At 41.0% G+C, this 13,736-nt stretch overlaps 1 protein-coding gene and 1 non-coding gene across 4 annotated transcripts in view; one reads left to right on the top strand and one right to left on the bottom strand.

Moving 5' to 3' along the window:
- Positions 1-1,058: 1,058 nt before the first annotated feature.
- The window catches only part of SNAPC3 (small nuclear RNA activating complex polypeptide 3), a 41,092-nt gene continuing 28,414 nt past the window's right edge, over positions 1,059-13,736 (top strand). For all 3 annotated transcript variants that reach the window (XR_004031302.1, XR_004031307.1, XM_003260419.4), the window contains exons 1-3: positions 1,059-1,551; positions 2,265-2,342; positions 12,496-12,580. Coding sequence is in view for 1 of the 3 variants with exons in the window: in XM_003260419.4 (XP_003260467.2) it covers positions 1,235-1,551; positions 2,265-2,342; positions 12,496-12,580 (480 nt within the window). In the remaining 2 variants the exon portion in view is untranslated. The remainder of the gene's footprint in view (positions 1,552-2,264; positions 2,343-12,495; positions 12,581-13,736) is intronic.
- LOC115836043 lies at positions 10,556-10,663 on the bottom strand. Its single transcript, XR_004031045.1, has one exon. It is a non-coding gene; the product is annotated as a U6 spliceosomal RNA (small nuclear RNA).

Here is a 13,736-nt window from a genome sequence, read left to right on the forward strand (position 1 = left end):
CACCTGCGTTCAATGAGCACTTTAGTGCAACAGGTGTGGGCCATCAGGAAATGGCCTCTCCCTGGCACCGGCTGCCAATTTATCACTTTTAGAGGCAATGTGATAAATGCCTAACCATCACCCCACATTCCTAGTGGGTGAGGGAAGAGCCCTCTCCTGCCCTGCTCATGCCTAACTACCTGTAACAAACCTTGCAAATATTAAGCCAGCCACCAAAAGACCATATAATTCCGTTTATATTGCATGTCCAGATTAGTTAAATCTAGAGAGGCAAAGTAGGTTCCTGGTTGGCTAGGGCTGGAGGAGTTGGGAGGATCAGGGGTGATAGCTAAAAGGTACAAGTTTCTTCTTTGGAGTGGTAAAAATGCTCTCAAATAGTGGTGATGGTTGCCCAAGCCTGTGAATATACTAAAAATAATTGAACACTTCAAATGGGTGAATTATATGGCATGTGATTACAGTCTAATAAATAAATAGTATGTCCTGCTGTATCCTTCAGGGCCTCTGAGAAATGGAGAGAACTCTATCCGAAGCCAGACTGAGTTCCGATCCTGCTTCTATTTTCCCCGCAGGTAAATCCTTCCTCAACAGCAACAAGGGGTGATACGCCCTATCTGGAAAGGTTGTTGTAATTTTTAAAAACACTAAAAACATACATTAGGGTTAATCATGTAGTGTGTGATACACAGACGCTCTGAAACACTACTGCACACGCACACGAATATGGGCCTCTGGGGAGGTTGCCAAAGAACCAGATCTGGAGGGCTGTTCGTGTCCCTGGTCTCGGCCCTAGCCCTCGTTTCTCAGGCTCTAAAGCAAGCAGGCAGCAGAGCAGCCCTTGAACCCCAGTCAAGAAAAAAACCTTGCACCCCTTGGTCCGAGAGCCGCAAGGAGCGGGGCCTAAGCGCCTGGCGAGGCCGCCCTATCTGGCAGAGGCAGTTGCTACGTAACTCGGGGACCAGAAACCCAGCCCCACACGCTTCGGTTAACCGACAGCCGCAACGGTTCCCGCACCGCCCGGGTCGGAGAACAATGCTGCGCCCTGCACGTAGAGCCTCGCGGTGCCGCGCCCTGGGGCGGGCCTGCCCATGGCCTGCCGGGAAATGTAGTTTCTGAGGCCCCGCCCGCGCTGCCCCGCCGCTCGCCGGCCGGGCGCCCCAAGCAACTACAACTTCCATCACGCTCTGCGAGGCCTTGATCTCCAGGCTTTTGCAGGGAAGGGAGTGGGGCGAACATGGCTGAAGGAAGCCGAGGTGGCCCAGCGTGTAGCGGGGTGGGTGGCAGGCAGGACCCAGTCTCCGGCAGTGGCGGCTGCAACTTTCCAGAGTATGAGCTTCCCGAGCTAAATACGCGCGCTTTCCATGTGGGCGCCTTTGGGGAGCTGTGGCGGGGCCGTCTGCGCGGGGCCGGGGACTTGTCGCTGAGGGAGCCGCCGGCATCCGCTCTGCCTGGGAGCCAGGGGATTGCTGATTCCGACCGGGAGGATGCCGCGGTGGCCAGGGATCTGGACTGCAGCCTGGAGGCGGCGGCTGAGCTGAGGGCGGTGTGCGGGTGAGTGCGGAGCAAAGGGGCTCTTGCAGCTTGGGGTCAAACAGGGTGCAGCCTTGCTCGTGCGCTCCTCTGGGATTCATCCCTGAGAAGGGCCTGTGGTTTAGACCTGGGCTAGGAGTATTACCCTTTCAAAGCTTTTAACCCGCTGGAGACTTTCTGGGACACCAGGAGAAATCCTGGGACCCGAATGCACGGTTTCGAGTTGGAGCAAAGGGACAAGACAGCTGCATCAAAGACTAGTTTTTCCTTTTGCTTATTCTAGGAGTGCTTGTTAATAAAGAATAGCAATCAGGGCAACAGCGACGTGTGCCTGCCATTGACAGACACTTTGACAATGGAGGAACCTGAGTAATGGTGAAGCTGCGGGAGACTTCATCAGAGGAGTGTTAAAACCCCGACTCACTGGTTTCTTTTGGGGACCTTCCGGGTATTCTGTTACTGAAATATTTCTTAAAAGTGCCTTATTTGGGGATGAAAATATAAAAATAACTTTAATCTCTTTCTCCATTTAACAGTACTGGCTGCCTTCATCGGCCTTTTCATTATAAAATATAATCACAGGAATCATTGTCTTAAGTTCTGGCCTCTCTGAGCCGCCTGCTGGATTTTATCTGACTTCGTAATTCAGTAATGTATTTAGGAAAACAACCCTAACTCGCTGTGAACCAGTTGCAGAGTCGACCTTAAAGTATTGCTTTTCCTTTTTGTTTTAGCCTTGATAAACTGAAATGCCTTGAGGACGGTGAGGATCCAGAAGTCATTCCGGAGAATACTGACCTGGTGACTTTGGGGTATGGAGGACTTGGTTTTTATGACCTATTTTTTAAACATTTTTTCAACATTATGTTTTGAAAAGTTGAAAGTACAGTATTGATTGTTGACTGTATACCCACCCCTTAAATTCAGCTATTCTTAATATTTGACCATATTTACTTTAGCCGTGTGTATGGGATGCCTGCTGTGTGTTTTGTCATTTTGCTATCCCCTATTCAGTAAGTTAGACATGATAATTTACCCTTAAATACATAAGCATATAGCTTCTAAAAGTATCAATCTCCTACATAATTATTGTGGTATTATTATACCTAAGAAAACCGTAAATACATAATCTGTAATATTCAGTCCATATTCAAACTTGTGTTTATTTTTTAATATTTTTGAATGTGTTTATAGAGGTAATCTACTTAGATCTGGGGGGCAAGCTAAATACTCTGATACTGTTTCTCAAACTATTTGTGGTAAAGGACAGTTTTTGTTTTTAAAAATTTTTAATCTTTGACAGATTTATACTTTGATAAAATACTATAAAAAGAATTACTAGAAAAATGGAATTTAAAAAGACAAACACAATATAAGTTCAAATTTTTAATTAAATTTAATAGACTTAAAATTACTGTCAATGATAATGGAAATTTCTAAATGCTTACTGGCATTTTCTGTACAGATTGGTTAACAAATAGGTCATAGATGAATTCTGGTCTGCCTACCACTCTTTGAGAGGCACTGTTGTATGATAATATACAGAAATTGTGCATGTAATAGTGAAATTTATAATTTCCAATTTATAGTCCACTTATTTCATACCACCTCAGCTATGTTCTGTCATTCTTGATCATACGCTATTATCCCCCTCAAATATTCAGGCAGTCATTTCAACTCTATTTGGGTTTTCTTTCATAATAACTGCCAAATCTGTTCCCTTAGTCCCTACTGCTAACTTTTACAGCAGCAACACCTGGAGCACTATGCAAGGTTCTTAACTGTCTTTGATAAGTACAGTCAATTCTCCCACTGATTTATCTATTATGCTTTCGCCTGAAAATGTCATTTTGCTTAAAAATGGTCTATGGCCTACATCTCCTATATGGAAAAATTTCAAACTCCTTAGCTAGACATTTGAAGGCTTCCACATATATCCCAAATCTGCCTTTCCAGATTTATTTTCAACCACTTTCTCTTTCAGATGGCCCAGGATGCATGTGGCCTCTCTCCCATCTGAAACATACCACTTCTTATGTTATGTTATGTTATGTTATGTTATGTTATGTTATGTTATTTTTTTGAGATGCAGTCTCACTCTGTTGCCCAGGCTGGAGTGCAGTGGCGTGATCTCTGCTCACTGCAACTTCTGCCTCTGGGTTCAAGCGATTCTCCTGCCTCAGCCTCCGGAGTAGTTGGGATTACAGGTGCCTGCACCCTCGGCTGTCTAACTTTCTTGCATTTTTAGTAGAGACGGGTTTCACCATGTTGGCCAGGCTAGTTACAACTCCTGACCTCATGTGATCGGCCCACCTCGTCCTCCCAAAGTGCTAGGATTACATGCGTGAGCTGCCACACCTGGCCCATAGCACTTTAAAAACCCAAAGATTCCATTCCGGATTACCACAACACATCTTTCCCTTAGGAAACAGATGCATTTATACTGCCTTAAACTCTTAACATTTCTAAAGTCCTTGAAGGCTCAGTGAGAGTCCAAACTCCCATCTATGTATTGTTCTTAGGCCTACTATACTGCCTTGCTCCAATTGGTGCTCTGTAACTATTGTTGATTGATTAGTTGTATTTGTCTAAAATGCACATCTGATTGTTACTCCCTTGCCTAAAACCTTTTGATGCCCCTTAGGCTGAAGTCCTGAGGCTGCAGTGGCTCACAAAGGCCTCTAAGGAATGGACCTTGCTGTTTTCGTTCTGTTTTGTTTTGTTTTTGAGATGGAGTTTCACTCTTGTTGCCCAGGCCTGAGTGCGATGGTGCGATCTCGGCTCACGGCAACCTCCGCCTCCTGGGTTCAAGTGATTCTCCTGCCTCAGCCTCCCAAGTAGCTGGGATTACAGGCATGTGCCACTACGCTTAATTTTGTATTTTTAGTAGGGACGGGGTTTCTCCATGTTGGTCAGGCTCCATGTTGGCCAACCTCTCTTGATCCGCCCACCTCGGCCTCCCAAAGTGTTGGGATTACAGATGTGAGCCACCGCACCTGGCTGACCTTGCTGATTTTTTTTCAGCTTTCTCTCTGCAATGTTCCACCCACACTGCACTGTGTTTCAGTTCCCCAAATGTGCCCTCTCACTCCAGGCCTTTGCCCAAAACAGTCATTCTTGATTATCTCCTGACCTTGCTGACTTCTACTCATCCTGCAAGTCAGCTAAAGGACTACGGACTCCATTTAGGTCATCTTGTACGCTCATGTAGCACCCTATGCTTCCCTATTGAAATGCTCATCACATCTGTAATATACGTGTTTAATTTTCGGTCTTCTTAGTTACGCTTGAAAGTTCCTTAAGTTACATCTGCCACACTCGCTGCTATATTACCAATTCCTAGAACTGTGGTGCATAGTAGGGAGCCAACAAATATTTGTAGAATGAGTGGAATAAATGAAACTTTCAGAAGACTCAGGAAGTGATTTTTAGAGATAGACTGAAGAAAGAACATTGATGATAATCATATTAAAGCAGACTTTTTGCTATAGTTAATAATATATTAATTGATTTACAGTAATTTTGTTAAGCCATGTTAAATAGTAATTTTAAGACTACTTAAACATTACTTCCCATGACTACTTTGCACTACTAGGTCAACTAGATCTCCTTGGTTATCTTCTAGTCCCTCCAAACAGGATTTGTGGGTAGAATTATATATAATCTAATGTAAATCAGTACGGTATTCTTCAACTGGGGTTATTTTGATATACTGTGAAGCTAGTGTATTTAATACATGACCATTGTTAACCTTAATGGTCCTGCCAAAAAAAAATTAGACTTGTGGCAAAAGCCTAAATTTGTATCTCTATGCTTTATCTTTCTCTGAACCTTCTTTCTCCCCACCAATAATTTAACATTATTATAAAAATACAACATAAGTACATCATTTCTTTATTATGACATAAAATAAATTTCTGGTACTTTTTCTTTCCCACATCAAATGAAAGAGCTCCTTTTATGTATATAAGGGACCAAAGGTAGTTGGTAGATATTGATTCTTCCTTGATACATGTTGCTCCCTTAATCTATAGCAAACTACATAGCTTCGGCAGTTTTGACATTTTTTTTGACTACTTAGCTGGTTTTAATTCCTAGGAATAGGAGAGATAATTGTTAATACATGGGTGCTGCTAAAACTTACTTGTCATTCCAAAAGCTTCATCAACATTATTTATTTACTTATTTATTTATTTTTAGACAGAGTCTGTCTCACTCTGTTGCCCAGGCTAGAGTGCAGTGGCTCAGTCTCTCCTCGCTGCAACTTCTGCCTCCTGAGCTCAAGTGATTCTTCTGCCTCAGCCTCCCAAGTAGCTGGGATTACTGGCGTGTGCCACCATGCCTGGCTAATTTTTTATATTTTTAGTAGAGATAGGGTTTCACCATTTTGACCAGGCTAGTCTCAAACTCCTGACCTCAAGTGATCTGCCGGCCTTGCCTCAAAGGGCTGGTATTACAGGCCTGAGCCACTGCTCCCAGCCCTTCAGCAACATTACTTTGAATACAATCGAAATTTTAGATTATTCTGCCCATCCCCCTCACTTTTGTGACCAAGAAAGCACTGTTTACAGGTCCAGGATGTACTGTTTAAAGGCTAACAAAGGGAACTTACAGAGTCCTGCAAAAACAAAAAACAAAAGAACCAGGAAATTGGAGAACTCAAAACTCCTATCCCACCAAACCAACCACAAATGATTTTTTAAAAAACTCAGCCGGGTGCGGTGGCTCACGCTTGTAATCCCAGCACTTTGGGAGGCCGAGGCGGGCGGATCATGAGGTCAGGAGATCGAGACCACGGCGAAACCCCGTCTCTACTAAAAATATAAAAAAAAATAAGCCGGGCGTGGTGGCGGGCGCCTGTAGTCCCAGCTACTCGGAGAGGCTGAGGCGGGAGAATGGCGTGAACCTGGGAGGCAGAGCTTGCAGTGAGCCGAGATCCCGCCATTGCACTCCAGCCTGGGTGACAGAGCAAGACTCCGTGTCAAAAAAAAAAAAAAAAAAACCTCCAACAGGGTGGAGCGCTTGAGGTCAGGAGTTCAACACCAGCCTGGCCACTATGGTGAAACCCCACCTCTACTAAAAATACGAACATTAGCTGGGCGTGATGGCACCCGCCTGTAGTCCCAGCTACTTGGGAGGCTGAGGCAGGAGAATCACTTGAACCCAGGAGGTGGAGGTTGCAGTGAGCTGAGATCGTGCCATTGCACTCCAGCCTGGGCGACACAGCGAGACTCTGTCTCCCAAAAAAAAAACAAAAAAAGAAAAAAAAAAACAACTCTCATATATCTGAAGTTGACTAGAATGACAGACAGAAAAGAGCACCATCAAACTGGGAATCTTGTAAACTATCACTGTGCTCCAGATGTTACAAAAATGAGCACAAGGAAATAAAATCTAACGAGAGCTTATTGTAGATAATCAGGAAATAACTGTTTATACAGATCAACTTTGGAGACTACCTGTTTCCACCTGGAAACAGGTGAAGCCTGTAAGTCTAGCCGGGCGTGGTGGCGGGGGCCTGTAGTCCCAGCTACTGGGGAGGCTGAGGCAGGAGAATGGCGTGAACCCGGCAGGCGGAGCTTGCAGTGAGCAGAGATCATGCCACTGCACTCCAGCCTGGGCGACAGGGCGAGACTCTGCCTCAAAAAAAAAAAAAGAGAGAAAGCCTGTAAGTCTATACTCCAAACAGAATTGAATATATTCAAATAAGCATTTGAGGGTATAAAAATGTTTACCTTGGCTTAGAATTTTTAAAACTATTAATAAGAATGGAAATGATGACTAAAGGAGAAATGAAAAAAGAGTTGATGAAACACAGGGAAGAAATGGAAGAAAAAGACAGTACCTCATAAGTGAATAAATTGTAAGATACCTAAGGGAAAATAGACTGAAATGAAAGCAGGAGGCAATGAAGAAAGGTATAAAAACAACCAAGAGAATTGAAAATGACAAAGAAAAAAGTAAGATTAATCCGAGAAAGTAGGGAATGGTAGGTAGATAGGCAAAGACATAATATTCATATTATCAGAGTCCCTGAAGAAGAAAAAGAAATGGAACATAATTCATATTTAAAAACATAATCCAGCAAAAGTTTCCAGAAATTGGAAAAAAAACTAAATCTAGAAAGGGTTCACTAGGTACCTGGAAAAATTAACCCAGACTTACTGACTTTTGGGATATATTTTAGTAAAACTATTAGATTTCAGAGATAAAGATGAAATCATCAAGTCTTCTGTGCAAAAAGAACACATAACAAAGGCAAACTTACAGAAAGCATCACATGTTGAAAAACTGACATACAAAGCAAGGCAACATAGAGCAGTGGTTTTTTTTAAAGCTCAATGAAGGTGTGAATTTAAGGATTTTATATCTAACTGAATGTCCTCAAATGTCAAGGTTATAGAAAAAGAGTTTTCGACATAGAAAAACCTGGGTAATTTCTGTACCTGCTGGCCATTTCTGAGGAATATACAAGAGAGTGAGCTTTATCCAACCAATTGATGACTGGGAAATTTTCAGCAAAAGGACTAATACAGAGGAGGATGATGGTGGAAGATTTGTGTAACTGTTGGGTACTGTAACAAAGTACAGTATTGCAACTAAAATGATGGAAGGAGAAAAATGGATAATGTGTGGGCAATAGATGGGTTTTAAAGACTACTGCAGAAGAAAAAAAACCTGACACACTAAATAGTAAAGTGTTAAATAAGAAAATGGGTAACTATAGGATTTAAAAAATATGAGTACAAAGGTAACCAGTAGAACAATAATAGAAATACCAACTCCCCCTCAATTTCTAAAAAATACATGGAAAAGAAGGGTACACATTTGATAATGAAAAACAGCTAATACAACAAAATACAAATAATTAGAAAATATTGTGATAGAGTTGAGACCAAATACATCGGTCTTAAGCAACCTATTAAAAAAGGATTTTCAATTTGGCTTGTAAAACAAAAATCTTGGGGCAACAAGAGACACATCTAAAGTAAAATGATTCAGAAAAGCTAAAAATAAAGGGTTAGACAAAAGTATACCAAGTAAATGGAAACAAAAATTGAGCAGGAGTAGTGATGCTGATATCAGACAAATAGTATTCAAGCCTCAAAGTATTACATATGATAAAGGACACTTTTAAATTTATATCTTATGGAGGTACATGTGCATAAAATTTGATCCCTGCTAATGAGAACTGTATGACATGTTCACAAAAATTGATTATGTATTAGGTCACAAAGGAAACATCAATGACATTCATAAAATAGAATATTACAAACAGGTTGCGTGCAGTGGCTCATGCCTGTACTCTCAACACTTTGGGAGGCCAAGGTGGAAGGATTGCTTGAGCCCTGGAGTTTGAGAACAGCCTGGGCAAGATAGGGAGAACCTGCCTCTACAAAAAATAAAAACAATTAGCCAGCTGTGATGGCACACACCTGTGCTCCCAGCTACTCAGGAAGCCGGGTGGAAGGATCACTTGAGCCTAGGAGATTGAGGCTGAAGTGAGCCTTGATTTTAGCACTCCACTCCAGCCTGGGCAACAGAAAAAGACCCTGTCAAAAAAAAACAAAAAGAAAATAAATTTCCAGCTCAGAAAAGAAAAAAAGAACAACAAAGTAAGTGAAAAGAAAATACTAGAAAGGAAATAATAAAGATAACAGAAATTAATGAGGAAAATAATACTTTTTGTCCCAGCAATCCCATTTCTAGTAATTTATACCAAAGATACCCCTCCAACAATATGAAAACACATGTATTCAATACTTACTAGTGATGTTTAGCTTGTTTCTATCTGCTTGTTGTTCCTTGAAGTATTGTTCATAATTGCAGAATACTTGAAATACCTTAAATATACAGACTTAGGAGAGGAGAGTGTTGAATATGCTATGGGAAGTCCACACTGTAATATTTTGCAGCTAGAATAAAGGATGAGGAAGGATTAACTCAGAGTAATTTCCAGTACATTCTATTAAGTGAAAAAAGCAAAGTCCCAAAGTATATGCCACCTTTCATGTAAGAAAGGTGTGCCAGGTGTAGTTTATTGGCTCTCACCTTCAAATTTACCACTTTTTCTTGCTCTGTAAAAATGGACCTTGGCCTTTTAAATACTTTTCTTTTGCCAACTAGCACATCATTAAGCTTTGTCAGTGAAGGGCGATGGAGAGACTTTTCAGGGCTCTCAAGGGTTTTGCTTCCTGATCTGATGTGCTGGCTCAGCAGGATCCTGCAGTGCACACAGCTTCCCCAGTGCCCAGCTCCTGCAATACACTGCAGTCTGAAGCACCCCACACCCAGCAGCTTTCCTGCCAACCCCATTCCCCTCCACAGCTCCCCTGAACAGGTTTTCCTAGTGCCCTTGAGGGTGGATTTCCAGCAAGTTCCACTGATGCAGTACCATAGCACCTTCTTTCTCCAGCTGGTCTGGATCTCAGTCCTGGGAAGAAAAAAGGACTTCCTTGCGCTCTTTCTCAGCCCTAGGGGTAGGGTGCTCCTTCTATTTGCTATTTTTAGTGTTCCCTTTTACTGCTTCCTTGCCAATCCCTCATTTTTCCAATCCTCTGTTAAAGTTATTGAATCCTTAACCTTTGTTCAAATTGCTGTTCTTTTTTTCTTCCTAATTGAACTCAGATTGATACTGAAGGAGATAGAAGAGTATACACAAATATCTGTTTACTCGAACAAAGGAAATGGAAAGGAGAAACCAAAACTATAGAGACTGATTGCCTGCAGGGGTGGGTGGGAAAGGGGTGGAAAGAAGGGAGGGAATGGGAACAGGTTAGTAGGGACAAAAAGGGAGTGACACTTTTGACTCCTAGGATCATAGTGATGTGTCACATATTTTTCGCATACCCCAAATGTAATCAGACAATTAAAACCAACTAGGATGTAGGGGGAACCCAAAACTGAATTCAAAAACTAAAAAATAAGGCTAGTTGTATTACAGATGTGTAATATAACACCACTGAAAAGGGTGGGGAAGAAAGAACTAAAGTCTGTATTAAAGCCTGCCTTTTTTTTTTTTTTTTTTTTAGGGGAGCACTTCATGAATTTGCATATCATCCATGTGCAGGGGCCGTGCTAATCTTAAATATATTATTCCGATTTTTAAATAATAAAATGCTACCAAAAGCATATCTTGATATAATGTAAAGGTGAAGACAGAACTGTTCATAAGTTAGTGTTTCTCACAGGGGTATAGGTTAGCAATTCTGTAACTATTTTATGTATGTACTAGAATTGAACAAATCATAGGTTGCCAACAGTGAAAGCTGGATTTCTCACTTGTGGAGAAAGAAGTTATAAACAAGGAAATGTGAAAGGCTAAAATGAATCCTGTGGTTTTAGTTTGGGATCAGAAGTATCAGTATAAACTCACAGTTTTAAATGTTTAACAGTAAAATACAGAAATACAGATATTTATACATGTATAGGTTAGTATACATACATATATTTCCTGCCTGTCTCAGCTGAGAGGCCTAGAAGCAGTGACTCCAGTAACAATGAGGATGCCTAGAACCCAGATACTGGTCTCTAAACACCTTTTTCCAGTAAAGGAACTAGGGCTCTTACAAGTGGTTGATTCCAGGGATGAGACAAGAAAAATACAGGATGGGCCTTGAGCATCTTGTGGTGCCAGAAAGTAAGGGAATATTCAAAAAATAAAAAATAATTTTAAAAAGGAGAGGACTTGCTGGAAGAACGGGAGTTCCTAATGATAAAGTTGTACCAATTTGAACAACAAAATAATGATTGTATTAGATTTTAACCCCAGAATAAAACAATTATCTGTAGGTTCATACTAAAATGATGAAATAAACAGATGGGAGGAAAGAGGCAGGTCTTCCTCAAAATATAATTCCAATGAATAAATGTAGAGAAAGTAGACAGAATTGCTATTTAGGCATACACCACAGTAATAAATGTTGCAGACAAAATCTATCAATGAATGTTAAAATTCATGGGTGAATTTTGAGGAGAAACAAGATTTGCATAGTGTCAAAGTATCTCCCCCAAAATATTTACCAAGTTCATAGAAAATAAGGTGTCTTTCTGGTGCAGGAACCTGGCAGACAGAAACAAGCTAAACATCACTAGTAAGATGTCATATTAATATCATGAACCTCTTGATATGATATACTGAGAAGGACATCATTGTAGTATTCTTATCAAAATGCTAAATTTATTCCTATCATGAGGAACTAGCGGTCAAACCCAAATTGAAGGACATTCTATAAAATAACTGATTAGAGCTCTTTGAAATTGTCAAGATCATGAAAGATAAGGAGAGGGCCGGGCGCGGTGGCTCACGCTTGTAATCCCAGCACTTTGGGAGGCCAAGGCGGGCGGATCACGAGGTCAGGAGATCGAGACCACGGTGAAACCCCGTCTCTACTAAAAATACAAAAAAAAATTAGCCGGGCGTGGTGGCGGGCGCCTGTAGTCCCAGCTACTCGGAGAGGCTGAGGCGGGAGAATGGCGTGAACCCGGGAGGCGGAGCTTGCAGTTAGCCGAGATCGCGCCACTGCACTCCAGCCTGGGCGACAAAGCGAGACTCTGTCTCAAAAAAAAAAAAAAAAAAAAAAAAAAAAAGATAAGGAGAGACTGAAGAACTTTAACAAACTCAAGGAGACTAAGGAAAAATAACAGATGCCATGTGGGATCCTGGATAGGAATCTGGAACAGAAAAAAAAAAAACGAGTAAATTAAAAATTGTGTGAAATTTTTAAAAGGCCTATAGCTAATAATATTGTATAAGAATTTATTTCCTGTTCTTAATAATTGTCTCATGATCATGTAACATGTTGACGTAAGGGAAGCTGAACAAGAGATAGAAGGGAACTTTTTCCTGCTTTTGCTACTTAAAATTAGTTAAAAATAAAAAAACTTGAATGTTAAATATGTTTTTGAAGCCGGAATAACAAATGTTGAACTTTGATTTCTTTTTTTCTTTTACATCTACAACAGGGTTAGAAAAAGTTTCTTGGAACATCGGGAAGAAACCATTACAATAGATCGAGCCTGCAGACAAGAAACATTCGTTTATGAGATGGTAATTAAGAGTCTCATCTTTTTCACCCTTTTCTCTTAAAACAGTAAACCAACATTGGCTGAGAGTTAGTAATGACAGTATGGTAGCTTTATACTGGATATGCTTAGTTGAAAACAAACTAGAGAAACTCCTTTGAGTCTGGGAACTAGTGAGAGAAGAGGGCCCTTAGAACTCAAGTGACCACATATTTGACTTTTTCAGATCTCTGCCTTTATTCTTGTTTGGTTTTATCTTGCTTTCAGTGTTAGGCTAAATTTATGCCTTTTCACTACCCTATTCCTGGTCTTTTTGTTCTGCTCCTGATTTTGGTTTAACCACATTCTCAATCCTCATCTATTATCTCTTGTGTAAAACTTTGGGAAAATTTAAGATGATGACTCTTGAGGAATTAGGAGCTAGTAGACACAATGGGTTCAGAATCAATGTGCTAGGCACTGTGCTGGCACTTGATCATGCATACAGGCACCTGTTGTCTCTCCCACTTATTTTACTTTTTTTGTGGTGAAATTTACATAACATAAAATTTACCATTTTGATTATTTTAAAGTGTTCAATTAAGTGGCAATAAGTACATTCACAATGCTGTGAATCATCACCACTATTTCCAGAACTTTTTCATCATCCCAAACAGAAATTCTATACCTATTAAGCAATAACTCACCAGTTTTCCCTCCTGCAGCCCCTGCTAACCTCTATTTTACCTTCTTTCTCTATGAATTTGCCTATTCTAAATATCTCATGTAAATGGAATGCTTTTTTGTCCTTTTCTGTATGGCTTTTTTTTTTTTTTTTTTTTTTTAAACAGTCTCGCTGTGTTGCCCAGGCTGGAGGGTAGTGGCGCCATCTCAGCTCACTGCAGTCTCCGCCTCCTGGGTTCAAGCGATTCTCCTGCCTCAGCCTTTTAAGCAGCTGGGATTATAGGTGCCTGCCACCATGCCTGGCTAATTTTTGTATTTTTAGTAGAGACAAGGTTTCATCGTGTTGGCCAGGCTGGTCTTGAACCCTTGACCTCAAGCAATCTGCCCACTTTGGCCTCACAAAGTGCTGGGATTACAGTCGTGAGCCACGGCACCCAGCCTATGGCATATTTTATGTAGCATAATGTTTTATAGGTTCATCCATATTGTAACATGTATTAGAACTTCGTTCCTTTTTA

The sequence above is a fragment of the Nomascus leucogenys genome, chromosome 1a (genome assembly GCF_006542625.1).
Source record: "Nomascus leucogenys isolate Asia chromosome 1a, Asia_NLE_v1, whole genome shotgun sequence".
Taxonomy (NCBI): Eukaryota; Metazoa; Chordata; class Mammalia; order Primates; family Hylobatidae; genus Nomascus; species Nomascus leucogenys.